This window comes from Nomascus leucogenys, unplaced genomic scaffold (assembly GCF_006542625.1).
Source record: "Nomascus leucogenys isolate Asia unplaced genomic scaffold, Asia_NLE_v1 000737F_110007_qpd_obj, whole genome shotgun sequence".
In the NCBI taxonomy this organism is placed as follows: domain Eukaryota; kingdom Metazoa; phylum Chordata; class Mammalia; order Primates; family Hylobatidae; genus Nomascus; species Nomascus leucogenys.
In genome coordinates, this window is record NW_022097266.1 from 1 (window position 1) to 25,447 (window position 25,447).

General features: G+C 58.7%; 1 protein-coding gene across 1 annotated transcript in view; it reads left to right on the forward strand.

The window, feature by feature from the left end:
- Positions 1 to 5,550: 5,550 nt before the first annotated feature.
- Positions 5,551 to 25,447, forward strand: part of LOC100594835 (lipase maturation factor 1) — a gene marked incomplete at its 5' end in the record, with an annotated part of 40,869 nt that continues 20,972 nt past the window's right edge. The window contains 2 exons of the mRNA XM_030808974.1: positions 5,551 to 5,634; positions 17,767 to 17,934. Of these exons, the coding sequence (XP_030664834.1) occupies positions 5,551 to 5,634; positions 17,767 to 17,934 (252 nt within the window). The remainder of the gene's footprint in view (positions 5,635 to 17,766; positions 17,935 to 25,447) is intronic.

The window sequence follows — 25,447 nt, forward strand, 5'->3', positions numbered from 1 at the left end:
CCCTGTGAGGCTGAGGCCCAGACCGGAGTCCCCGAAAGCGCTTTGTGCCTCCGACCTCTGGCGTTTGTGGGCAGAGCTGGGGCAGGAGCCAGGGTGCTCCTTGCGGCTAAAGCGCATCAGCCTCCAGGGTGAGGGTGTCTCAGATCCCCGCGCAGCCCCTCACACGGCCCCTGGGACGATCACACAGGACGGTGCTCTCCTGTAATCTTCAAAGGATCTCCTGGGTTGTGGGGGTGCAAAATGAAACTCGGCTACAAAGAGCATTAGTAATTCCTCTTCCCAACCACACAGTTCAGCTCAAGCGATCTCCCGGTAACAGAACCAGCCGCTGTGCTTACCGTGAACACACGTTTCTGGGTTCACGCCGAAGGTTTCTATTGAAGTGCACGTTGTTTGCCTAAAAATAAAAATACAGTAAGGCCAAAATCTCTTCTGCCTGATTTCTAAGTTAAAACCGTGATCACAGCAAGAGGAATTTACGTGGCATGGTGACTAGGGCAGCAACTTCCAGAAGGCAAACCGATCCCGTCAGAGGGACAGGCGCTGAGAGTCTACAGCAGACCTGTGCTTCGGAGACGCCACACCGTGGCGAGAACTGCCCTCCTCTTAATTCCCCGACTAAGCTGCCAAGGCATGGCGATTCTTGGGGTCTTCGTGGTGTCTGGTGACCTGACAGCATGTGCCCCAAATCCTGGCCCCTGCACGGCCTGGCTGCCACCTCTTGGCTCTGCCCCCACCTGGGCTGCCCTGGGCCCCAGCGGCCAAGGCCTCGAGGGCACCCAGAGCCAGGGGAACGAGCAGTTCAGGTGTTTTCAGACAGACAAGCCTCTGAGAACAGGCCTTAGGTCCTAGAAGCCCGGGCTCTCCCGGCCGGCATTGGTCAGAAAGTCAGTGCCCTGCCGGTAGCATGGGTCCCCCTAGGCTCTGCGCAGCCCGACTGTCAGCTTGGGACAGCCTTTTCCAGGTGCTTGGGGAAGAAACAGCTGCCCTCAAACTCATGGGAATTCACTTCCAGGCAGCAAGCGAGCCCAGGGCGTTTGTCCAGGCCCAGGTCCCTTGGTCTGCAAGTTGGAGCCCAGCCAGTGTCGATGAGCCAGTCAGCTGCATGTCTGAGGGAAGAGCTTTGTCCTCAGCGTGAAGCCACGGGGCACCTGGGTCCCCTTCATCAGGAGCCGTGGAGACCCCAGCCCACCGCACTTTGATGCTCAGCCCACTGTTCTGAGGCATGAAGTGACCCAGAGGCGAGGCCCCTCCTCCAGAGGACACCTGCCACGCAGAGGACGCCTGCCATGCACACAGCTCCTGGTGCAGCTGTGCCACAAGGAAGTCTGCGTGCTGAGCTGAAGCACTCGGGGGCGGAGCCCACCTCCCATGCCAGTTTTCTCTTGCATGAGGGCAAGAAAGTGTGGACACCGTCCCAGGAAGACAGGAGAGCCATGGAGCCAGGTGGGACCCCAGGCGCCACCCCTGCTGCGACTGGGCCCCCCTCAGATATGGAGACGAGGGGGTCTTGATAGACCCCGCAGTGCCTCTGCCCACGGAGCCTGCCAGCGGTCCCCTCACCCTGAGACACGGTTTCCACCCACCCCCAGCTCTCAGAGCACTCGGGGAGAAGCAGTGGCTGCTGCAACAAGCCTGCAGCTGCTCACAGGGGCACCGGGCTGTGACCTGGCTCCAGGGCAAAGCTCTCCCCTTTGAGTCTCTCCTGCGGAGGCAGGACCTGTCGCAAGTAATTCCCTGTGTTTACAGGTGGGGAGGAAGGGCCACTGATACGGGTAAGGGGACCCTAATGCCAGAAGGGTGGAGGAGGTTGTGGCTCGGAGGGAGGCCTGGCGGCCCTCCTCAAACACCACTGTAGCCGGTGCTTTCAGGGACTAGGGGCTGGGGGTCTGTCCTGAGCCATTGTGCAAGGGTACACAGGGGGCTATCACTGCAGGGTGGACTGCAGGCCTCTGGGGGCCAAGTGAGAGAAACCGGGTCTCCACAGAGCGTCTCCTTCTCCGCATACGGCTATCAGATGCTTCGAGTTTCCAGATGGCAGATTTGGGGAAGTGTCCCAGGACACACGGGCATCAGGAGAGGAGCTGCTGCAGCCACACGCTGCGAGGTGGGAACATCGTCGATGGGCCTGGGAAGTTCCGGCATTCCGAGCAGAGCGGGAGGGTGGCACGGGCAGCGTGGGTCCCCGGCTCCCTTTGGGTCTGGTGCGTTTATTGGCCTGTCTGTGCCATTTTTTTTTTAGAATTAATTTTGGGCTGAAAAGCCTCAAAGAAGGCTTTGTTCCTGTGACACTTGCTCTGGAAGAAAAAAAAATCCGTGGAAAATCTGACATCTGCAATGTAGAGAGAAATCAATAGATGGGAGGAATATAATTATCTTCCACTCCTGAAAGAATTTTTCAGATTTTTAAGTGTCTCATATCAGCTTAGAATTTGAATGACATTTTAATTATTTTGTTTTTTTCTTCTTTTCCTGGTTTGAATCTCCATAGAGTTCCACTCTCGGATTCTGCAGGGAGCAGAGCTGGTGCTCATGCGGGGGGAGCGGTGGCGGTGGCTATGCCCCTCCCCGGTGGAGCCGTGCATTTCATCAGAAGCAGCAGCTCCCCTGGGTGTGGGCAGTGCCTCGAGGAGTGGGGCCTGCTCCACCCGGTCAGCTGGACACCCTCGGCTGTTTTCATGCATGTTTGCAGAACAGGAGCCCAAGCAGGAAACAGTCTCCAGTGCTTTTGTGATCTGAGCAAACCCAGCTTCCAGAAGACCTGACTCTCGGTTTTTAAAGCAGTTCACCCTTCAGGTCTTCAAACAGTAACACTCCTGGGTGTTCGGCGCCCTCCCTGCCATTGGGGGCACAGGGCGTGTGAGAGCAGGGGCGTGCAGCAAGACCCTAGAGACGGCGATGCTGGACCCAGACGTGGCCCCGCCAGACGCAGCCTTCACAGCGTGCTGGGTGGCTGAGCCTCTGAGGCCCGTCTGTGGACCACGCAGCCTACGTGTGGGTGGCGTCCCGTCTGGCTCACACGAGGAGCAGGTGCCTGTTGCTTGGTGTTCTTGTAGGGCCGGGCTGGGCTCTTGGTCCCACTCCCCTGCCGTTTCTCATTCGTGTCCCTCTCGGCGTCGGTCACTTCAGCCACGTGCCATCCTTCAGGGCGCGGCGCACCCTCTCCTGGCTCTCCCACTCCCCCGCCAGTCTCGCGGGCCCCATGTTCCAAACACGTCGGAATTGGACACGCCCCTCCTCTGCCCTGGTCGTCCTGCACAGACAGCAGCAGAGCCTTCTGCCTTCTCGGTCACATGTAGCCAGAGAACCCAGTGGCTCCCGTGCTGCCTGGCCCCGGCTAGGGGCCCGCAGCCGCCCCGAAGGCCCTGCCGTGTGTGGTTGGTTTTGTGTCGGCCTGGCTGGCCTGGGGTCCCTGGTCCATCACCAAACACTGGCCTCCGTGCTGCTGGGAGGTATTAATGTTGCAGATGTGGCTCCAGCCCGTGATGGGCTGACCTGGGGAGGAGGATTCTACTGGGAGCCTGAGGCTGACCCGACCAGGCAGGAGACCGAGGCTGGAGCTGGGGCTCCCTGGAGAGGAGGAAATTCCATCCCAACAGCAGCTCTGGCCCCTGCTCTGGAGGTCCTGATGGCCCCCACTGGCCTCAGGCTGCACCCCCCACCGTCTGGAGGCCAGTCTCCCACAATGGGACCGCAACTGGCGCCGTGGCGGATGGGACCCGGCATTCCAGGGGCTCCTGGGCCTCCCCCTGCGGCCTCCTCAGCCCTGCTGTACCCCCCGCTTCTGCCTGAGGAGGGCGCCCTTACCCTCCTCTTCATCCCTCATGGCCATCCCCACCCCGCCCCCGGGCTCCCTGCCCAGGCCAGCCCTGTCAGCTCTGTCCAAGCCCAGGCTGGCCTCCGCTGTGAACAGATCATGTTCCCCAAATTCCATTTCACGTGGAAACCCTGAGCCCAGTGTCATGGTGCCAGGAGCCAGGCCCGACACCCCAGCACGCCCACGGAGGGGAGCATTCGCTGATGGGAGGCAGCCGTTATGAAAGTATCCCCAGAGAGACCCTCACCCCCTTCCCACCGTGTGGGCAACAGCGAGACGGTGCCACCTGCAGCCCGATGCAGCTGCCCCAAAGCCCACCATGCTACACCCACCACAGCCGTCGGCTCCGAACCTGCGGCATGGATTCCTGTCCTTTATGTGACACTGCGTCTGCCACGCCTGGTGGCTGTCCTGCCTCTCTGCACCTTGCCGCACCTGCGCCTGCACCATGCGGCCTCTATGGGGTGGAGCGGGGCCCAGCACCTCAAGGGCACTCAGTGCTTATGTGCCAGGTGGAAGTCGGGTGGACAGGGGGACGGGTGGGCGGACGGCCAAGTGGACAGGGGGACGGGTGGGCGGACAGTCTGGTGGACAGGGGATGGGTGGATGGATGGCCGGGTGGACAGGGGACAGGTGGACGACGGTCCAGTGGACAGGGGATGGGTGGCGGATGGCCGGGTGGACGGGACGGGTGGGCGGACGGCCGGGTGGACAGGGGACAGGTGGACGGACGGTCCGGTGGACAGAGGATGGGTGGGCGGATGGCCGGGTGGACGGGATGGGTGGGCGGACGGTCCGGTGGACAGGGGACGGGTGGGCAGACGGTCAGGTAGACAGGTGGATGGAGCCCAGGGGATTTGGCAGGGAGTGGTTGTGCAGGAGAAACCCTGTCATGGAGGAGCTGGGACTCACTTCCATGTCTGTGCAGTTTCACCTCCCACGCGCCAGTGTGTGAGAGACACTGGATGTGAATGTGTGTCTCAGCGGTGATTTTAGGGTGAGCAGGAAGAGGGGACAATTTGTTTCTGACATGTGAAAGAATCATCTGAAGCTGTGAGTGCCCCAGGGAAAGCGGACGGGTGTGGGAGCCGACCCCTCTCTGGATGCTTCACTGTGGCCCTGGCACTGCAGAACCCCCAGCCTCCCTGCCCAAGTCCCACCTTCCCCAGTGCTGACGGCTCCCTCTGCAGGCGCCTGGAAGCCTCTCCCATGCCCCAGGTGTCCTCACAGCGGGCGAGCTGCAGTGTGTGGGAGACACACGGGACCTGCGCCTGGGCTCCCTTTGTGCCGCAGGGGGCGGGGCTGAGACGCGTGTGCACTGGGCGCTCGCTCTGACTTTGGGCTCATCCTGGAGGCACTGAGAAGCTTCCCTCTGACACTGTCCATGGGGTCTGTGCAGGGCATGGTGCATTTGTCCTCTTTAAAGACACGAAACTTCTGTAGCGTGATGATGCGTGGAGCTCTGAGAATGAGTGTTGGGGAAGGCGCGCCAGGTGCTGACTATAAAAAGGAACCCGCTGTTGTTGACGCCCGCGGTGTGCACTTAACTCCTGTTGATCAAAGCAGCGCTGAATCTGCCCTTCTCAAATTCTGCCTTCCTGTTTCATACATAAGGTCCCCTCCCTCACGGCGCCTGCAGCCCAGATCCACGGCTTTCGTGGACGGTTCGTCTTCCTGGGAAGCTGTTTCTGTCGGGGCTGCCGCGTCCCCAGCCCCCGTGACTGACTCTCCCTCTGCTCTCCTCCTTGCAGGGCCTGATCAAGATCCGGGGGGACCAGTGCTGGCGGGACCTCACCTGCATGGACTTCCACTATGAGGTGAGCGTGCCGCGCAGCGTGCAGGGTGAAGGCAGGGCACCCGGCCTCACGCCGCCCTGCTCCCACTCTTGATGGGGCTCGGTCCTGCACACCCTGGTGAGCTGTCGCATCACAGGGTCACCCCCATTGATTCAGGACATTCTCTCCCACCTTTCTCCGGGTGGGTGGTCACATGGGGGCTTGCAGGCGCCCCCCACTTGCTGGGGCTGCGGGGACGGGGTCTGTGGCCCTCCATGGTTTTGAGTGCAGCTGGTTTGCTCTGGTTCCTGCACCGGCACCCTCTGCTGCTGTCCTTGGTCCTGCCCAGGCCTCCGGGCCGGCCTCTCCTTCCTGGAGTCCACAGCTCCCCACCGTCCCCTTACAGATACCTGGCTGCATGCCCAGCCCCTGCCACATGGAGCTGTGGCTCCATCATTACCTGGACACGGGGAGGTATGTCCCACAGGGCAGGTGTGAACCACAGCACAGTTCCACTGTGCTTGGCCCCCAGGCCCAGGCTGAGTCCCTTCAGACACTCCGGTTCCTGCCAACTGCTCACGTGTTCATATGGGGGCTGGGAGTGGTCTGGGGCCTGGAGCTTGGATAGTCATTTGCTCTCAGTCCATGTAGGAGCCTCCTGGTAGCACCGTCCCCACCCTGGGCCTGTCTGGTCGTGGCCACGGTGCACCTAGAGCATCTCAGGCCTGGACACCCCTTCCTGCATTCGGCCTGTCGCTCACACCTGCACGTGGAAGCCATCATTGTCTGTGTGCCGCCAACAGCCAGTGACAGCTGTCTCATTGCCTTTGCGTTTTCTGCCAGGGTTGCTCTGGCACTCACCGCCTCCAAGCGTGGAGCTGGCGCCATCCTCACGTGGCGCCTCTGCTGCGATTCCGGGTCTTGGTCCACTTGCCGGCCTGGGACAGGCATTTGTGCCTGCATTTAGTGGCTGTGTCCTGACTTTATTCTTCAGGCTCTTGAGATGTTTCCATACCCCATCAAATGCCCCGCCTTGCTGAGGACCCGTGAGCTCCTCTCTTTGTCCGAGAGCAGGTTCAGCTGATGGTCTGTGAAATACCAGAAGGTGAATATTCTCAGCTCTGTGGCTGGATGGTCCCAACACAGCCGTGATGGGGAGCAGCGGCACAGCACGCGTACATGAGAGGCTTTTGCCAACACAGCTGTGCACACCGCAGCCCACGCCAGCCACCCTGCCCCCCCCAAGGTCCAGCGCCCTCAGCCCAGGTCAGGAAAGCTGAGGGGACCCGTGTCTCCAGACACCCTCAGGATAGGTCAGAAAAGTGGGCAGGGGGGCCTGTGTCTCCTCCATCACCCTCAGGACCAGTCAGGAAAGTGGTGGGGGGGTCCCGTGTCTCCAGATGCCTTCAGGACAGGTCAGGAAAGCTGGGTGGACCCCTTGTCTCCAGGCCAGAAGCTCCACAGCGCATCTCACTGAGCCCCCTGGCCCAGCACCGGTGGTGACGGCAGTGGTGCAGTGGGCTCAGGTCCACGAAGGCTGCGTGCTGGTGAGGACCATGCCACGCAGGTTTCCATTGGCAAGAGATGCTGAGGCGCCCACCGTGTCCCCACAGACAAACACTCTGATGTCTTCTCTACGGAGTGGCTGCATTTCAAAGCCGGCGTCAGGCATCCTGGGCTGCGTCTTTTCAGTGAATGTGGCTGCTCTGGGCCCAGGAGTGTCTCAGGATCCCTAGGACTCGCCTGGCCAGGACCACCAGGGTGCGGTGTTTCTGGGGGACAGGTCATGCCACAGCTGCGCTCTGGTGAGGACGCAGGTCGCAACTCTTGGGGAGGCGAGCTGGGGGTGCCCACAGCTACCTGTCAGCACTGCCTTCCCCTGTGTCCACGTGGCCAGCTGGGATGTAGTGGGTCCCGCCCCCATGAGCACCCAGTTCTTCCTGTGCCTCAAAGGCCCAGGAGGGCCCCTCACCAGAGCTCTCTGCTGTGCTGCGTGTGAGGAGTGCTCTGTGTCAGCCATCAACTCCACCAGTTCAGACATGGCCCGAGACGGTGGTCAGGGTGGGCCCGGCCTGGAGCACACAGGCAGGGGCAGCCTGGGCCTGAAGGATGGCCCTGGATGTCTCGAGTCACCCTCGGTGTCACTGCCACCCAGAGGGTTGGCCGCAGCAGTGTCAGGGCCACAGGCAGGGCCCAAACCTACTCTCCCTGGAGCTTGGAGCGTGGCTTTATCTGGGACCTCCTTGTGATTAGTTAAGATGAAGTCAAAGTGGACTGTGCTGAGCCCCAAATCCAGCGACTGTGTTCTTAGAAGAGGCCCAGACATATGGAGGGTCCTGTGCCCACGTGGCTGAGCTTCTGGAAGGTGGAGCCTCCTGGGAGGTTGGATTGTGGCTGGGGCCACTCCCATCTCCAGACACTGAGGCTGCAGTGCAGGGTGTGTGAGGTCAGGGCTGTTTTCATCCACATCTCAGGACAGGCTGAGCCTTAGCTCACAGAGAGCCATGAGCCTGATGTCCTGATGGTCACACAGGGTCCAGGGCCAAGCCGGGCAGCGTGAGGCTCTGGCAGCAGCTGCTATCCCGGCGGGCAGGGCCGGCTCCCTCCAGCTGTGGAGGCTGTCCTCGGGGAATCGCATTTCAAAACCCACTGTGACTCGAAGAGGCATGAGGGAGCCCCGCGGAGTTGGGAGAGGGCCCAGGAGCCCTTTTCTTACTTCCCGGGGGCCCCTTAGGGCTCCAGGAGCGAGTACCTGGAGTAGCCAGTGTTCAGAGCAGTGCGGCGCCATGCCTGCAGTGGGTGGACTGCCGTCACATGGTTCTGGGGTTCACTGTGTCTCCTGGGGCAGGAATGGCCCATGTACCGACCTCAGGGGCCTGGACTCCGCTCGACAGACGGAGCAGTGGCCATGCCCAGTCCAAGGCCAGAAACACTGGGGGGTCCTAGGTACAGGGGGCAGTGTGTGGGGAGAGTGAGGACACCACATCTGGGGTGGGGTTTTAGGGACAGCTACATGGGGACCCCGGGAGAGGGATGCACAGGTGGGCAGCAGGGCCAGCCAGTGTCAGGCAGCAGCCGTGAGGCAGGGGAGTCCTCAGCTGGGACGGGAGCTGCATCCCCCCCTCTCACCTGAGACTTGTCTCTCACACGAGGATGCTCCCTCCCATGTGTCTTGATGACGAGGCCCTGGTGAAGGTTTCAGGAAGTCGGTGTCATCTGCGAGCCCAGGGCCCTCCATGAATCCTCTCTCCGAGGAGGACCTATTCTGGAAGGTGGCAGGCCCCTGCCTGCAGCCCCGGAGCCGTGCCCTCTGCCCCACAGCATTGTGGGCCGGGGCCTCAGGCCCTTTTGCTGTCTTTCCACTTCTTGCTGGTCAGATAAGGAGTCAGAGAGGGGTGCCCCTTTCTCGGAGAGTTGCCCCTATGCTGTGGGGGACGCTGAGCCCCTTCAGGAGCCTGGAAACCTCCGGAAGTTTCAGCAGCACAGAGCAAGAGGCAGCCATGCACCGCGGGGACGCCTCCCTCGGGACTCCTCCCACCAGGCTCAGGAGTTCCGAGTGTGCAGACTTCTCTCCCCAGAAGGAACTGCTCCACCACGGCCATCCACAGCCTCACACCCACACACCCACACTCACCGCTTTTTCATCTGCTGGTAACGAAAGGCAGTTGCCGGCAAATTCAGTCGGTTAAGCCAGGAGCAGCGGGGAAGGTGTCCCCAAGTTCCAAGAGAAGAGGCCAGCCCCCTGGAGGGTGAAAGGCGACCGGGCGGCTCTGCCTCAAACTCCCGACAACAAGCCTGTGGCTTTCCTCGCGTTGTGTTCCCAGATCTCTGTGGACTCCACCGGGTGCCCTGCAGCTAATTCAGTTCTGACGACCTCTACCCAGAGTGAGTGCAGACCCCGCAGGCCAAGGGCTCAGTCCCATGAGACACCGGGGATGCACGGACGGCCGCTTGCTCTCAGCCAGCAGAGGGACCAGAGCCATGTCCTCAGCCCTGTCGTGAGGACCCCCAGGATCCCAGGGCCAGCACAGGACAAGGGTCGGTGACCAGGGACGGGCGCCGTCCGGAATGCAGCAGGCTGTGGGGAGGGTTGCTGCGGTCCCCACGTCGGAGCGGTCGCCTGACGATGCGGATGCAACAGCAGGTTGTGAATGTGGGGGTCATGCAGCTGCTTTTAGCAGCGGGGATGGCACTGGCTGCTGAAGTGGAAAATCTGGGCCTGTCCTCTGTCTCCACTTGGGTTTTAGGAAGTCAGCTGTCGTCAAGAAGGATGGAGTGAGGACTCCCACAGATGGCTTTGATGCAGAGAAAACTCACTGGATCTGGAGTACATGGACCCTGAACGTTGCAAACAATTCTCCGTTGCTTTTTAGGGGAGTTGAATGTAACTCTGTTGCCAGAGTGCTGCGGGAAATCCAACACTGTCATTCAGTCCCACGGCGCTCCTTCCACGCCCCTTCTGGAGCCACTTCCCAGACGCGGCACAGGGCAGCCCCTGCCAGGGCCTGGGCGGACAGGGACCCACGGCCACTTCCCTTGCTGCCTGCAGGAGTACCCCACTGAGCTCCACCCCATGCACCCCAAGGCTTGGCCTGAGGCGGGGTCTGTTTGCTGAAGGATGGTCTCAGGGCTACAGACAGGCCCCGTGACGGGCACAGAGCCCCCCAGCGTTGGCTCACCGCCAGGGACCAAGCCATGCACCACAAACCCTCAAGGAGCTGCCTGGCCAGGGCGGGGATCCCCTGGATCTGCCTGGGGCCACCTACACTCCTGGAGCAAGGGTGTTCCAGCCTGTGGCTGGCAGCCTGCGGCTTGGGGGTGCGTCTCTCGGCTCCCACACATGCAGGGGGAGTTTTAGGCCAGTGGTTAAGTAGAGTGATCCGGAAGCACTGCCCCTGCCTGAGGTCACGGTCTGCACCCTGACTCCGGGCTCAGGCCACGGCCATGCCTTCCAGGGTGCCTGCGACCACCCTGCTCACCCTGAGGTGCTCACGGAGACTAGGGGCCATTCATGCTAGGAGCACACACTCTGCGTGGGGCAGACCACACAGAGCAGCCCTCTCTGGACTGGGCTCACGGAGTTCTGCGGGGCCTCCAGGTGTGGGTGGGTGTGACTGAGGGGGTGCAGAGCTGCTGTGGACGCCCCCGGGGGACATGGCCCTGCTGCCCAGAGCAGCCTTGCTGATGGAAGCCTCGGCTCATGCCCCCCTGCCCGCCGAGCTCCCCCATGGGTACCGAGGCCGCGTGTGCCCCAGCACTCCCAGCAGGCTCTGCAAGAATCCGTGTTGAAGTGCTCAGCCTGGCCCGGTCAGCTTCCACGCAGTGTATCTTGTGGTTGGTGCATCCCCGTGTCAGGCAGGTGCCCCTTTCCAGCCTGCCCCCTCAAGGCTCACACAGAGCACAGCGGCTGGGGCTGCTTCTGGCGGACTCCCAACAGGGAAGCTGAACACAGCCTTTTATCCTCCCGTGTCCCAGGACCCACCCGGCAAGGATTTGGGCCAGGAGATCCTGTAATGCCTTTAACTGCGACCGGGGGCTGTGGGCTGCCAGCCCGCTCAGGCTGTGAGTCACCAAGCGCCCTCAGATATGGGGACCTGCTAATGTGGGAATAATACATACTCAGATTGGCGTCGCCGTGAAGATCGTAAATGTCACCATTAGGGGAACCACGCCTGAATCCCATCCGGCAGGCTGGGAGCCGAGGCTTCTCGCCTTGTCTGCTGGCTGTTTTATTGGTTTTTGTAAGAAGAGAATGTTTTCTCCGTGTGCTGGGGGCTGGGGAGGAGGGGCAGTGCCGGCCCTGGGGAACGTCGGGGTCTCGGGTGGGAGGGCCCTGGGGAACGTTGGGGTCTCGGGTGGGAGGGGCCTGGGGAACGTCGGGGTCTCGGGTGGGAGGGGCCTGGGGAACGTCGGGGTCTCGGGTGGGAGGGGCCTGGGGAACGGCGGGGTCTCGGGTGGGAGGGGCTTGGCCTGGCAGGTGGCCCGCTACAGGGTGGTTTTGGCCGGGCCCGGCTCACAGCCCCAGGCCCGTGCCCTGGCATCACTCAGCAGAGCAGCCCACTGGGCAAGTGCAGGCCTGAGGAGACACCGACCTTCCGTGGGTCTGGATTTTCCGCTTCTCCTGGGGTCCTCTTGCCAGGGACAAGCCGTGGCTGGGGGAGACAGGGGTGGCGCCTCAAGGTCAGCAGTGCTCGTGGCTGTTCTACCCACGCAGCCGAGGACAGCAGCGCCTGCATCTGAGCCCTGTTCTCACGCAGCCCTGTGCTGCCCACCCTCCATGCGCCCCTTACTGGCTTCTGTGAACCTGAGTAAGTTCTGTCTTTCCAGCTTTAAACTGATCACCCACTACCCTAGGGCGGTTGTGAGAATCAAATGTCGTAACGTGCCGTGGAATGAAAGTTCCTTAAAGGCTCCAAAGAGACGGGGATTTTCCAGATATCTGTTACTGGTTTCTAATTTAATTCCTTTATTGTCAGAATATACTTGATATGCCTTGAGTCTTTTAAAATTTAGTCAGATTTGTTCTGTAGTCCAGAATATGGTTTGTCTTAGTGAAAGTTCCGTTTGAGCTAAAAATGAACAGACAGTGTTCTGTCAGGATTCATTAGATCAAATTGGCCAGTAGTGTTTTTCTTTTCTTTTTTTTTTTTTTTTTTGAGACGGAGTCTCGCTCTGTCGCCCAGGCTGGAGTGCAGTGGCGCGATCTCGGCTCACTGCAAGCTCCGCCTCCCGGGTTCACGCCATTCTCCTGCCTCAGCCTCCCAAGTAGCTGGGACTACAGGCGCCCGCCACCACGCCTGGCTAATTTTTTTGTATTTTTAGTAGAGACGGAGTTTCACCGTGGTCTCGATCTCCTGACCTCGTGATCCGCCCGCCTCGGCCTCCCAAAGTGCTAGGATTACAAGCATGAGCCACCACGCCCGGCCGAGTAGTGTTTTTCAACTCTTCTGTACTTCCTCATTTTCTGCCTGTTTTATCAATTATGGAGTTAAGGGAGATTGAGATCTCCAACTATAATTATGTATTTGTCTGTGTCTGCTTACAGTTCTATCCATTTTTGCTTCATGTCTTTTGAAGCTCTATTATCAGGTGCATACGTGTTTGAGAGTCTTCTAACCTCTTGATGAACGTTGTGAAATGGCCTCCTAACTCTTGATCATATTCTCTGCTCTGAATCATGCTTTGTCTGGTGTGAAGGTGGCCAGTCCAGCCTTCTTGTCACTCGTGTTCATGTGGTATGTTTTTCCGTCCTTTACCTTTCGGCCTGTGTGTGTCTTTGTGTTTGAAGCAGATCTCTTAGAGCCGGCGTATGCTTGGGTTTTACGTTTAAATCCAGTCTGACAAGTCCTGCCCTTTATCCGGGTGTTTGGGCCGTTTGCATCCAATGCAGTCTTTCCTGGGGAAGGTTTCAGCCTGTTGTCTTGCGATTTGTTTTCCGTTTCTCCCATGCGTTCTCTGTTCCTTTTTGTTGCTGTTATTTTATACCTTCCTCTGGATTAATTGAATATTTTCGTGACTCCTTTTTATTTTCTATCTTGGCTGTAACTTTTTTGTCTTATTTGTGTGGTGGTTTTAGGGTTTATAGTATATGCCATTAATCCATCACAGCTCACCTTCAAGTTATACTATGCTTATCTCATAAATGCTGAAAGAATTTTACAACAATATTCTCCCAACAGTATTTTCCCCTCCTGGCCTTTTGCTGTTATTGCCAGTTTGATTAAATGGTCCAGTTATCTTTCAGAGACATTTCATTCAATTGGAAGAACAGCCTCATGATGTATCCATATACTTACCATTTCCAGAGCTCTTCACTCCTGCGTGGAGATCCAGGTTTCCATGCGTGATCGTTCTCCCTCCACCTATCAGACTTGACATTTCTTCCAGCATAGGTTTGCTGGTGACAAGTTCTTTGAGCTTGTCAATGTCTGACAAAGTCTTTATTTCACCTTCATTTTTGAAAGAGATTGTTGTTGGGTATAGAATTCTAGGTTGACAGGTTTGGTACTTTAAAGATTGTACTCTACTCTTGTCTCATTTGCATTATTTCCTATGACAACTTCTTATCTACATACTCTGTAACATCTTTATTTGCATGTAAGATTTTTATCACGAGTTTTAAGCAATATGCGATTATGATGTGTAGTTTGTAACACTACTCTAAGAGATCTGCTTCAAATATGAAGACACACACAGGCTGAAAGGTAAAGGATGGAAAAACATACCATACAAACGCGAGTGACAAGAAGGCTGGACTGGCCACCTTCACACCAGACAAAGCAGAATTCAGAGCAAAGAATATGTCAGGAGTAAAGAGGCCATTTCACAGTGTTCATCGGGAGGTCAGAAGACTCTCATACATCTGTGTGCCCAATAATCGAGCTTCAAAAGACATGAAGCAAAAATGGATTGAACTGCAAGCAGACATAGACAAATCCGTGAAGTTGGAGATTTCAATAATAGATAAAGCAGGTAGCTAGAAAATAAGGAAGGATATAGAAGAGTTGAAAAACACTACTAACCAACATGATCTGCTTAACATTTATAGGCAGTTTGTGACAATTTGATTCTTTGTCAATCAAACTACAATCAAAGTGATCAATAGTGTCATATTGTCATGCAGCAAAATGTGACCGTTTGGTTATTTGGTGTTGTTTTCCCCATATTTTTTGTGCTTGGAGTTTGCTGAGTTGCCTGAATCTATAGGTTTATCATTGTCATTACATTCGGAAAATACCTGGCCATTGTTTCTTCAAATATTGTTTCTGTACCTCTCCAGGATGTGAGGAGGCTTACACAGGTGCGAGTGCTGAGCCCTGTCTGGGGTGGAGGGTGTGTGAGTCAGTACTAAGTATCTGTTACCAAAGACTCAGAAAAACTTTTACTTTGGTTTCTCTAAAATGGGGTTTTCCCACTAACATCAGAGTTCAACACTGTTTGGCTTCTGGATTCAGGCTGTTTCAGAGATCTGCTATTGCCCAACACACCCCAAGCCTCAGTGGCTTAGAGAAGCAGCATCTTTCTCCTGGTCCTGTGATGGGATCTGCTGGGCAGCTCCTCTTTCTCCTGGTCCTGCAATGGGCTCCACTGCCGGCTCCTCTTTCTCCTGGTCCTGTGATGGGCTCTGCGGGGTGGCTCCTCTTTCTTTTGGTCCTGTGATGGGCTCTGCTGGGCAGCTCTTCTGCTGAGCAGTAACAGCTTTCTCCTGGTCCTGTGATGGGCTCTGCTGGGTGGCTTCTCTTTCTCCTGGTCCTGTGATGGGCTCTGCTGGGTGGCTTCTCTTTCTCCTGGTCCTGTGATGGGCTCTGCTGGGTGGCTCCTCTTTTTCCTGGTCCTTTTATGGGCTTTGCTGGGTTGCTCTTCTGCTGCACGTGGTGTCAGGTGGGGTCATTCATGAGCTGATAGCCAGGCTGGGAGGTCCAGGAAGGCTTCACTTGTACTGGAACTTAGTGCATCTCCCAGTGGCCTTGCCACTTGGCCACATGGGCTTCCTCACAGCTTGGTGGCCTCACAGTAGAGGGACCTTTAATGGGGCTGGATCTGCCTCTTCAAGGACTGAGCTTGAGAGTTCAGAACATCACTCACACTGCATTCTCTTGGCCAAAGCTGAGTCCCAAGGTCGGCTGGGATTCCAGGGGAGGCGAGCCACGCTCAGGAGGGGCAATGGCCACCACAGCTGAGCCTGATGCTCTTCTCTTTTTAACACAGCATTGGGTCATGTCAGCCCCGTGTCTGTTATATTCGTCACTGTCTTTATCACTCGGTGTCGTTTTTCTCTATCTGCAATTGCCTTGGTGGAAAGGGAGGGTTGCACGTCCACAAAGGCGTTGCACGTACAAAGGCTTTGCACTGTGCCCCTGCTGTGGCCCCTTCCCAGGTGAGGTTCTGAGAGCCGGTGGCAGTTACCACTTTGGGACACAAACATCCAAGGGCCGCTTCCCACAGGGACCCTTGTGATTGGCTTGTTCCTGGAACACATGGGACCTTCTTCTTCATCCCAAGACCCTCACGTAATAAGCATAAGCAGCCTCCCCTCCCCTCCCCGTCGAAGCTCAGCCAACACACGTCAGCAGCGTGCAAGAGGGAAGGAGAGGTTAAAGTCCCCTACCCCAAAAGCCAGACCAAGAGCTGGGACTTTGGGTGTGGGCCTAGCCCTGGAGATGCTTGTTCCCAACACCTGGCCAAGACTGCTGCCTCCTGCGCGGGTCTCGCCGCAACCCCAAACACCCAACGAGCAGCCTCAAAGGGAGGTGGCGGACCAGGTGTTGTGGTTCTTCTCTGGCTTCTCCCTGTGGGCACTGGGGGGTGGGTCCCACACGGGGCGCTCAAGCCCCAACAGACGACGCTCGTTCTCCCCCAAGATGTGCTGCTTTCCAAGTCCCTAAACAGGTGTCATCCCCTTCACTCTTTCCTCATGTTTTTCTTATTTAAAATTGTCTTTTTAGGAGAAGTTTGCAGGCTGTTTCCTGAGGTCTGGGCCAGCAGCCCCGCCATGCCCTGACCCACCATTCCCCTGGCCACGGGCTGAGTGTCCCGGCCACCCGGGAGCTGCTGGCCTTGCCTGCAGCATGCGACACTGCCACACCCACCTCATGGCTCACAGCCCAGTTTCAGGTCGTGATGTTTTCTCCCAGCCTCAGTGTAAACAAAAATAACTCTTTGCCCTCCAAGCAAATGAGCAAAGGCCTCAGGACCCTCCCCAGCCCACAGCTCTTGGGGTGCACTGGGGCCCTGTGCCCGGACGCCCCCTTGGGTGTGCACGTGGCCGCCTCTCCTGCGCTTCCCACACCCCCACCCCGGAGCGAGCGCGGCCCAGCACAGCCCCTACGTGTGCTTTCTGCCACCCGGGGGCCCCGACCTCCACGCAGCCTATCTGGACCCCGGGAGTCCCAGGACCTGGGTGTGGACTCTGAAGCGTCTGGGGGCCGCCTCCCTCCCTGCAGGGCATGTTCATCGTTGTCCCTAGTAGAGTTTCTGCGGCTGTGCCAGGCCCCATGGCTCCCACGGGCTGTGCTAGCAAGGCCTTCAGCCCTGAGTAGCACGCAGGCAGGCCCCTCTGCAAAGCCAGGCAGAGCGCGCAGCATCATCCATCTCGGGCACTCTTCCCACCACCACCCTGGGCTCACCGACTCACACGGCCCTGGCAGTGCCACTCCGGGTCCCATCGCTGGGGGCTTCCAGGAAACAGCGTGTGGGGGCCTGGACCCCGTTTGCCAGTGGGGCGTTCTCACTCCAGACAAGTCTGCACAACTGCTCTGACTTGATTGATGGATCGACTCACTGATACAAGGTCTTGTTCTGTCGCCAAGGCTGAGTGCCGTGCCACAGTCATGGCTCACTGCAGCCTCCACCTCCTGGGTTCAGGCGATCCTCCTGACTCAGCCTCCTGGGTAGCTGGGGCTACAGGCACACGCCACCATGCCCAGCTAAAATTTTTTATTTTTATAGAAATGGGGTCTTGATAAGTTGTCCAGGCTGGCTTCAAACTCCTGGGCTCAAGTGATTTGCCTGCCTTGGCCTCCCAAAGTGCTGGGATCACAGGCATGAGCCACCGTGCCTGACCTTGATAGTTTTGAATTATGGCGCAGGGCAAGTTCCCGCCCTTCCTCCTGGCAGGGCTGCTGAGTGGGACCCTAGGTGTAGGGACTCCTCTGTGCCTTGGCCTGGGAGGCTTCAAGGTCCCCGCAGCCAGGTCCTGCGGGGCCCGGGCCCCATTCCTGCTGGTCCCCAACCGGCACGTCCCCACCCACGTGCCCATCCCTAGGGAGAGGGCATCCTGAGCCTGAGGGGCCGCCTGTGGACCCCGGCTCTTGGGGGTTGCAGCTTGGCTGCCTGTGGGCAGCAGGCGGCACGTTCTCCGACTGCCTGTGTTCTCGAGTTGGGCACAGAGGGTTCACAGTTGTCGTCTCTCCTTCAGCTGGGGTGTCTATTCTTGCCCTTTAGATGGTAAAGATTTTAAGACAAAAATGAACACTTTGCCTTCGCTTCAAAAACTCCCTGAATGTCCCTTGGCCCCTCTCAGCCTGGCAGGTGGGCTCCACGTGTGCAGGCCAGGCGAGCCGGGGGATCCTGTGTGCAGTAGGGGCCGGGGTCAGGGCCAGGGACCCACACGCCTATCCGTAGCCCCACCCCCCGAGATCGGCCAGGCACCTCACGGCCCTCCTGTCCCTGCAGACCCAGCCGGTGCCCAATTCTGTGGCGTACTACCTGCACCACTCCCCCTGGTGGTTCCACCGCGTCGAGACGCTCAGCAACCACTTCATCGAGCTCCTGGTGCCCTTCTTCCTCTTCCTCGGCCGGCGGGCACGCATCCTTCATGGGGTGCTGCAGATCCTGTTCCAGGTGAGCCCACGCCGCCCGCCCTGCCCCGTGTCCACAGAGACGCTGGCCCGTCACCCTATTTCTGGCTGCCCCACTGTCTGGGAGGCCCCTGGGGCATTACAGGCCCCCTTTCTTGGGGACAGCCTGTTCTCCCCAGCCTTCGTTTGTGTCGGGGGCCCCACTGCGGCGCTGTCCGGGGCTGGAGGCTGAGGGTTTCCTTCCCAGGCTCCCTCCAAGGACTGGCTCCTCCCAAGAGTGTGTCCTGCAGCTGCAGGAGGCCCGGCCATGTCCTGGGCTCAGCAGTGGGACAGGGTCTGCACGCCAAGGCCATGTGTGGACACCCCCACATTTCTGGGATCTGCTCCTAAGATTCTTCCATTCTAGAGGTTTCCTTTCACGTGTTTGTCTCAGTCCACCGGGAACCAGAGTCTGAGAGAGGCCAGGGTCATTTGTCTCCATGAGGGTGAGGGGCTGCCTCCCCCAGCCCCCGGAACCCCGGGTACCCCCTAACCCCCATCCTGCCCACGGTCACTGCCATCCCTGCCCCACAAGCCCCCTGCATTGAGGGCGCCTCAAAGGGCAGGACACCCCCACACCGCCTCCAGGGGAGCTGGGCCAGTCTCGGGCCTTTGCTTTTCCCTGTAAACACTACTTTCCGACTGTCGATTCCCAAGGAAAACGTGGTGGGGATTTTAAAGGTGGTTCTCTCTCTCTCGATTGTTTCGATGGAGGTGTAACATACAGCCAGGGCAATGCACAGGTCTTGGGGTGGCGTTCATGTGCTCTGGAAAACAGATATACCTGGGTGCCCCATGCCCCTTCCCCTGCCCCCGCCATGCCCCTTCCCCCACCCCGCCCGCCCCCACCCCCACCTCGCCCACCCCCACCCTGCCCTGCCCACCCCTGCCAGAGCACCGCCACCTTAAGGGGCAAAGCTCCGTCAGCAGGCATGGGTGCCACGCCACGTTGGTGCACGTGGGGGCGCCCACGGTTGTTGGCCGGGTCCTGTTTCACGGTGCACGCCCGTGGTCAGTTCGTCCGCCTGTCTGTGCACTTGTGGTTTCTGGTTTTCACCACAGCCTGCCATGCACACACTCAATCTCGTCATCCTGTGGACGTGTTTTCAAGGGCGCTACTGTATCATGAGCAGGCCTGTGATTCACTTTACTGGAAGCTGCACGTGTCCCAGGGTGGCTGTGCTGTTCTTGACCCCACCCCCTGGCCGCCGGGGCCCTGAGCAGCTCCTGAATGCCTCGGGCTTTTCCGCATTAGCTGCTTGGAGGCTGGCGCCGGTGCCCATCGGGTGATTTCCCTGCGGGCATCGATGTCGCTGTGAATCTAAGTGGGAAGAATGGACTTGCTCACAGATTGTCCCCCATCCAGGACCGCATGTTTCTCTCTGCAGCTGCTCAGGGCTCCTGGAATAGCTTCAGTTGATTCTGTGTAGCCGGATCTTGCGTGTTTGGGGGCTCCTGGAATAGCTTCAGCTGATTCCGTGTCGCCGGACCCCACGCGTGTTTGCAGGGTCCTGGAATAGCTTCAGTTGATTCCATGTAGCCGGACTCCACGTGCGTTTGGAGGCTCCTGGAACAGCTTCAGTTGATTCTGTGTAGCCGGACTCCACGCGTGTTTGCAGGCTCCTGGAATAGCTTCAGTTGATTCTGTGTAGCCGGACCCCACGCGTGTTTGCAGGCTCCTGGAATAGCTTCAGTTGATTCTGTGTAGCTGGACCCCACGCATGTTTGGGGGCTCCTGGAATAGCTTCAGTTGATTCTGTGTAGCTGGACCCCATGCGTGTTTGGGGGCTCCTGGAATAGCTTCAGCTGATTCTGTGTAGCCAGACCCCACACGTGTTTGCAGGGCTCCTGGAATAACTTCAGCTGATTCTGTGTAGCCAGACCCCACGCATGTTTGCAGGGCTCCTGGAATAGCTTCAGCTGATTCTGTGTAGCCAGACCCCACGCGTGTTTGCAGGGCTCCTGGAATAGCTTCAGTTGATTCCGTGTAGCCGGACCCCACGCGTGTTTGCAGGGTCCTGGAATAGCTTCAGTTGATTCCGTGTAGCCGGAGCCCACACGTGTTTGCAGGGTCCTGGAATAGCTTCAGTTGATTCTGTGTAGCCGGACCCCACGCGTGTTTGCAGGGCTCCTGGAATAGCTTCAGTTGATTCTGTGTAGCCGGACCCCACGCGTGTTTGCAGGGCTCCTGGAATAGCTTCAGTTGATTCTGTGTAGCCGGACCGCACGCGTGTTTGCAGGGTCCTGGAATAGCTTCAGTTGATTCCGTGTAGCCGGAGCCCACGCGTGTTTGCAGGCCGCAGCTCCGAGGTGACTTCTTTTTGTTGATGCTGTAAATGGTGCCCTTTTAAGTCACACGTCCTCCTCTTGGTTGCTAAGTGTGGGACTCTGGTGACCTTGACCTTTCTCGGACAACCTCTGCACTGGTACTACCCCGTCTGTCCGCGGGTCCCTCGGAGACGCGTCCTGTGGGTGATCTGGGGATTCTGCCAGTTCTGCGTCCATCCCTTTCTCCCCTGCTGGGCGGGGTCGAGTGCTGTCCTGGGTCTGGGGTCTCACAGCAGGGAGGGCCCCCGCCCCGCGCACTGCCTCTCACGATGCCGGCTGTGGGTTGTTTTCGTGGCTGCTTTTATTCACTTCTCCTTTGTGGGCTTTTAGCCATGAATGGATGTTGAGTTGTGTTTCTCCATCAGTCACGAGATGACTTGTTCTTTCGTCTGTAACGTGGCGAGTTACGTTAATGCTGCGGATGCTGAAGCAAGTTCACATTCCCAGAACATCTGAGCCTCTTCCTCTGCGGGAGTTGGGAAAGCAGAGGCGACTGTCCCTCACACCTGGCAGTGCTCCTGCGTGAAGCCACCTGCACCGCCAGGGTCTCTGTGACTGATCACCCTTGTGGGCCACAGGACACGCAGGGTTTCCATTCTTTCTTGACTTGAGGCAGTTTTTGTGATGAACATTTTCCTGGGAATTTGTTCATCTGTTTTCAAATCTGTTGGCAAAAAAAAAGTCATTGTATTATCTTAGTTTTATAGCCTCTCAAGTAGCCGGGACTACAGGTGCCACCAAGCCCAGCTATTTTTAATTTTTTGTAGAGATGGGGGTCTCACTGTGTTGCCCAGTCTGGTTTTTAACTCCAGGGCTCGAGCACTCCTCCTGCCTGACCTCCTAAAGCGCCGTGACTGCAGGTGTGCGCCCGGCCTCAAGGCCTGTGTCCTCACCGACGCGCGTCTCCTGAGACAGCGGGGAGCAAGGTCACGCTTAGGGTCAGCCTGGCCATCTTTCTCTTTTAAGTAACAGGCTCGTATATCTCAGCTGACATATTTGGACGTATTTCCACATCTTCGTGTTTTTCTCTTTGTTCTTTGTATCTTCCTCTCGCTTTTTTTTTTTTTTTTTTTTTTTTTTTTTTGAGACGGAGTCTCGCTCTGTCGCCCAGGCTGGAGTGCAGTGGCACAATCTCGGCTCACTGCAAGCTCCACCTCCCGGGTTCACGCCATTCTCCTGCCTCAGCCTCTCCGAGTAGCTGGGACTACAGGTGCCTGCCACCACGCCCGGCTAATTTTTTGTATTTTTAGTAGAGACGGGGTTTCACCGTGGTGCATTTTTTTCTGTTATTTATTCTCCCTCCCCTCGTTGATAAGGAAGACCCTCCGTTTCCTCAGTGGTTATCAGCCAGGTTAACTTACCGAAGGCCTCAGTTTGGGCAGCATCTTTGCCACCCTGACTCCCCGAGGTCCTCAGCCCACCCAGCCCGCCTCTGTCCACCAAGCCATCTGCGTCCGTTGCTCCAGCGTTTCAGCTCTGTTTCATTTTATTAATTATTTTAGAACAGTTTTAGGTTTTCAGAAAAACTGCAGAGACTACAGAGGCTCCCTTATCCCCCCTCCCAAACAGTTTTCCTGCGCTCAGCACCTTGCATTGGCCGGGACCTTGTATAGTTGATAGGCAGGACTGATAAATTGTTGCCAACTAGAGTCCTGGGCTGACAGGAGAGCCATTTGCAGTGTTGCTCATTCTGTGAGCTCCAACAAATGCCTGTCCCCATCACAGCTTCATGCAGAGTCGCTTGTGGCTCTGGAAGTCCTCTGTGCCCCGCCAACCCTCTGTCTCAACGGTGCTGCCTCTTCCGGACGTCCTAGAGTGGGAAGCATCATGCGGCCTTTGCGGACTGGCTTCCTTCCCTCCGCAGCAGCACGTGGGCTCCCCGTGCCTCCTGCAGTCTCCACTGCTCGTTTCTTTCGGTGCCGAGACACCCGTGGTCCGCACATGCCCCGGTTTATCTCTCCACTCAGCCTCGGAAGTGCCATAGACGGAGCCCCGGGCACAGGTGTTGCCCACACGGGGCACAAAGAGGGTTGTGCTGAGCACAGGCGTGGGGCCAGGGCCAGCTGTGCCAGCCCCGGGTCCCACTGCCACCCAGGGAGGAGTGTCCAGCCTGAATGGAGGAGTGTGTGCCAGGATTCCTAACCTGGGTGGGGCCACGCACACGGGTGACCCCTGAGCCGTCTTCAGCCATGGGGTCCTGGGGTCCCAGCTGCTGGAGGAGGGCAGGGCTGGAGACTCCGGGAGTCCCCCCGACCCCCCGCACCTCCTGCGTGGGCTGTGCTGCCCCAGGGTCCTGCCTGCCCCTGCCGGTGGAGAACAGAGAGGTGCCCACGCCAGGCTCAGGTCTGGTTCCGAGGCTGGTCCAAGGGCACCCCTGGACGCACGGCCCAAGCAGGGGTGTTGGTCCACTTAGCTCTGTGGTTGCCTGGCAGTCGGGGGTGCTCAGCATCCCACCTCCCACTTCCATGGCCCGTGTACCCTATAGCGTCCCTCCCTCAGGCCGTGGTGGCTGGTTCCACCACTGCCTCTCTCCAAATAAGGTGATGCTGGCTGGGAGAAGCTCTCATGAAAAGCAAGGTGCTGAGTTACTTAAGTAAATGGAGCAAGTGGGAGTCACTTGAGGGCTGAGCTACCGTGACATGGAATGGGGAGGTGACCCTTGAACCAGAGGCTCAAAAACATCCTTGTTTATTCAGAACGCAGGAACCTGGCCAGGGGGTTAGATAAGAATTGGACCAATGGGCCCCAGTGCGGGGAGACAGGGACCCTCCCAGGCATGACGGCCGGGCTGCGGGTTCCCTTAGTGCTGGTGCTGGCCCAGTTTTGGAGTCCGCTGCCTGGTGGGGTGAGTGGCAGTGGACAGTGGGGATTCTGGAAGGGGAGGGGACAGAGCTGGGCCTCACTGCACCTGGGACTCTGAGCACCACCCCCAAAGACCTGGCACAGGCAGCGCCTCCCTTCCAGGCCTCGGAGGTCCGGCCGTGTCATCCTCTCCAGCCCCACCCCGTGTCCAGGGGGAGGTGGAAGCGCCAGGGTTGTGGCTGTGCTCTGCGGCCTGGCCTGGCATCCCCCTTGGAAGAGAGGATGGTCGGCCGGCTGTCCCGGCTGCGATGTATCCTGTCCCCTCACAGGCAGTGTGGGGGCTTGAACTAGGGTTTTGCCCCCACAGGCATACAGGGCAGAGGGTGTTTGGGGGATGATGCGGTGTGGGGCTGAGAGTGACCCGCGTCCTCTAACAAACATTGTAGTGTCCTGGCCAGGGCCACACCCTCACCTGTGCCGCGCTGTGCCAGCCCTGAGACCTCCGAGCGCTGTCCCCCTGGAGCCTGTCCTGGTTCCGTGTGTTCCCATCTGAGCGCCGCCCCCCTGGAGCCCGTCCTGGTTCCCGTGATCCTTCCGTTGGGGAATTGAGGCATGAGCAGCCTCCCTCTTCCCACGCAGTTTCCACAGCTGTTCCAGAGGGTTCCGCAGGGCCCTGGGGCCACTGCCTGCCTGGAGAGGTGCACGTGAGCAGTGACCGCAGAGCCCGGCCTCCCAGCCAGCACCCCATGGGAGCCATCATCCACCACTAGGGCACTGGGGACAGGGAGACGAAGCCCGGGGCCGCCAGGGCAGGAGGAGCAGGGGCGAGCTCAGGTCTGGAGCCTCTGAGGTGCCTGCTCACAGGGGGCTGTCCAGCCCCACCCCACCCCGCGCTGCCCATAGGGCTCCTTGTGCTGTGGTGGCTGCACCCCACGCCCCCTCAAGACAGAGGCCGGGAGGCCCTGCCAGCCCTGCACACTCAGGCCGGCTGTCCTGAGGCTCTGTCCCAGAGCTGGGCTCACGGGCCCTTAGCTATGTTTTGGTTGTGATGAAACAACACAGATAACGCCAAGTTCATGCTTTTGAAGTGAACTCGGGGGTGTCCAGTACATTCACAGCGTGACGCAACCACCACCTCCACCTGGTTCCAGAAGTTCCCATACCCCCCCAACACCCCCCGCCGGGCCTCCACCAGCCACTGGGAGCTTCATCTCTGGATTCCCCTGACCCGGACGTTCCCTGCAACCGGCATCCTACGATGTGCGGCCTCCGTCCAGCCTCCCTCCCTGAGCACCATGACCCTGGGCCCGTCCCTTTCGGGGCACGTGCTGAACTCCGATTCCTTTGCAAGGCTGGATGTGTTTCTGTGGGTCAGGCACAGGGCTCTGGGTCACTGCTGTCGTGGACGCTGATGGACTTATGTTAGACCTCAGCAGATTCTCTACCTCCCACCATGTTCTCCATGTTCTTCCGCCCTCATCTCCTCTCCGTGACACCGGAGAGAGACCTGGGTTCACGCCCACCAGAGTGCCCACCTGGGAACACAACGCATGTCCTTGGTGGAGGGTCCCTGTGAGCAGGCATGCCCTCTGCAGAGGGTCCCCGTGAGCAGGCATGTCCTCGGCGGAGGGTCCCCGTGAGTGCAGGCATGTCCTCGGCAGAGGGTCCCCACAAGCCACCTGTTCTCTGTGGCAGCTGACAGGCAGAAGGCTGCATGCAGAGACCCCGCTCTTCCTTCTTGGGGCCATGCGCCGTTGGCCTCGGAACACCTGTTGCTCCGTCTCTTGGGCCCAGGATTCCATCACCTCCAGCTCCTCTTCCTGTGCCGGCCTTGGGGACCCCCTCTGGCCTCGCCTCCGCTCCCAGCCACAGGCGGGGTCATCTATGGGCTGCACAACGTTGTGAGGACTCCGCCGGTGGGGGCGAGCACAGATGGGCTGTGAGAAGATTGATTTCCCTCTGAGGAGATGGCTCAGTGACGCTAGAAGAAAAACAAGGAAGACGAGGTCCCCCAGGAGCGCTCAAGCTGTGCACTCTACACGGAACTGCGTTTTCGTAACAAAACAGCCGACCAGATGGAGGGCGAGAGATGCACCAGAGCAGCTGAACGGGGCGCAGCTGGGGATGCCTCCACACGGAGCAGGGCCCCGAGCCCTGAAGCTTTCTTAGAAACAGGATCTGACGCCCAGATCTGTGCTCTGTGGAGCCTTAGTTCCCTGAGGCTAGAGTTCCCCACTGAGCCCCACATCAGGATGACCCAAGGGGGCTTTGGAAGTACGCTCAGGCGGGGCCCACCCTCACCAACGCAGGCAGACGCTTAGGGCTGGCTGCTGCTCAGAGCTCCTGATGGTTCTGGCGTGGCCGAGCATCAGAACAGGCGCTGGCTC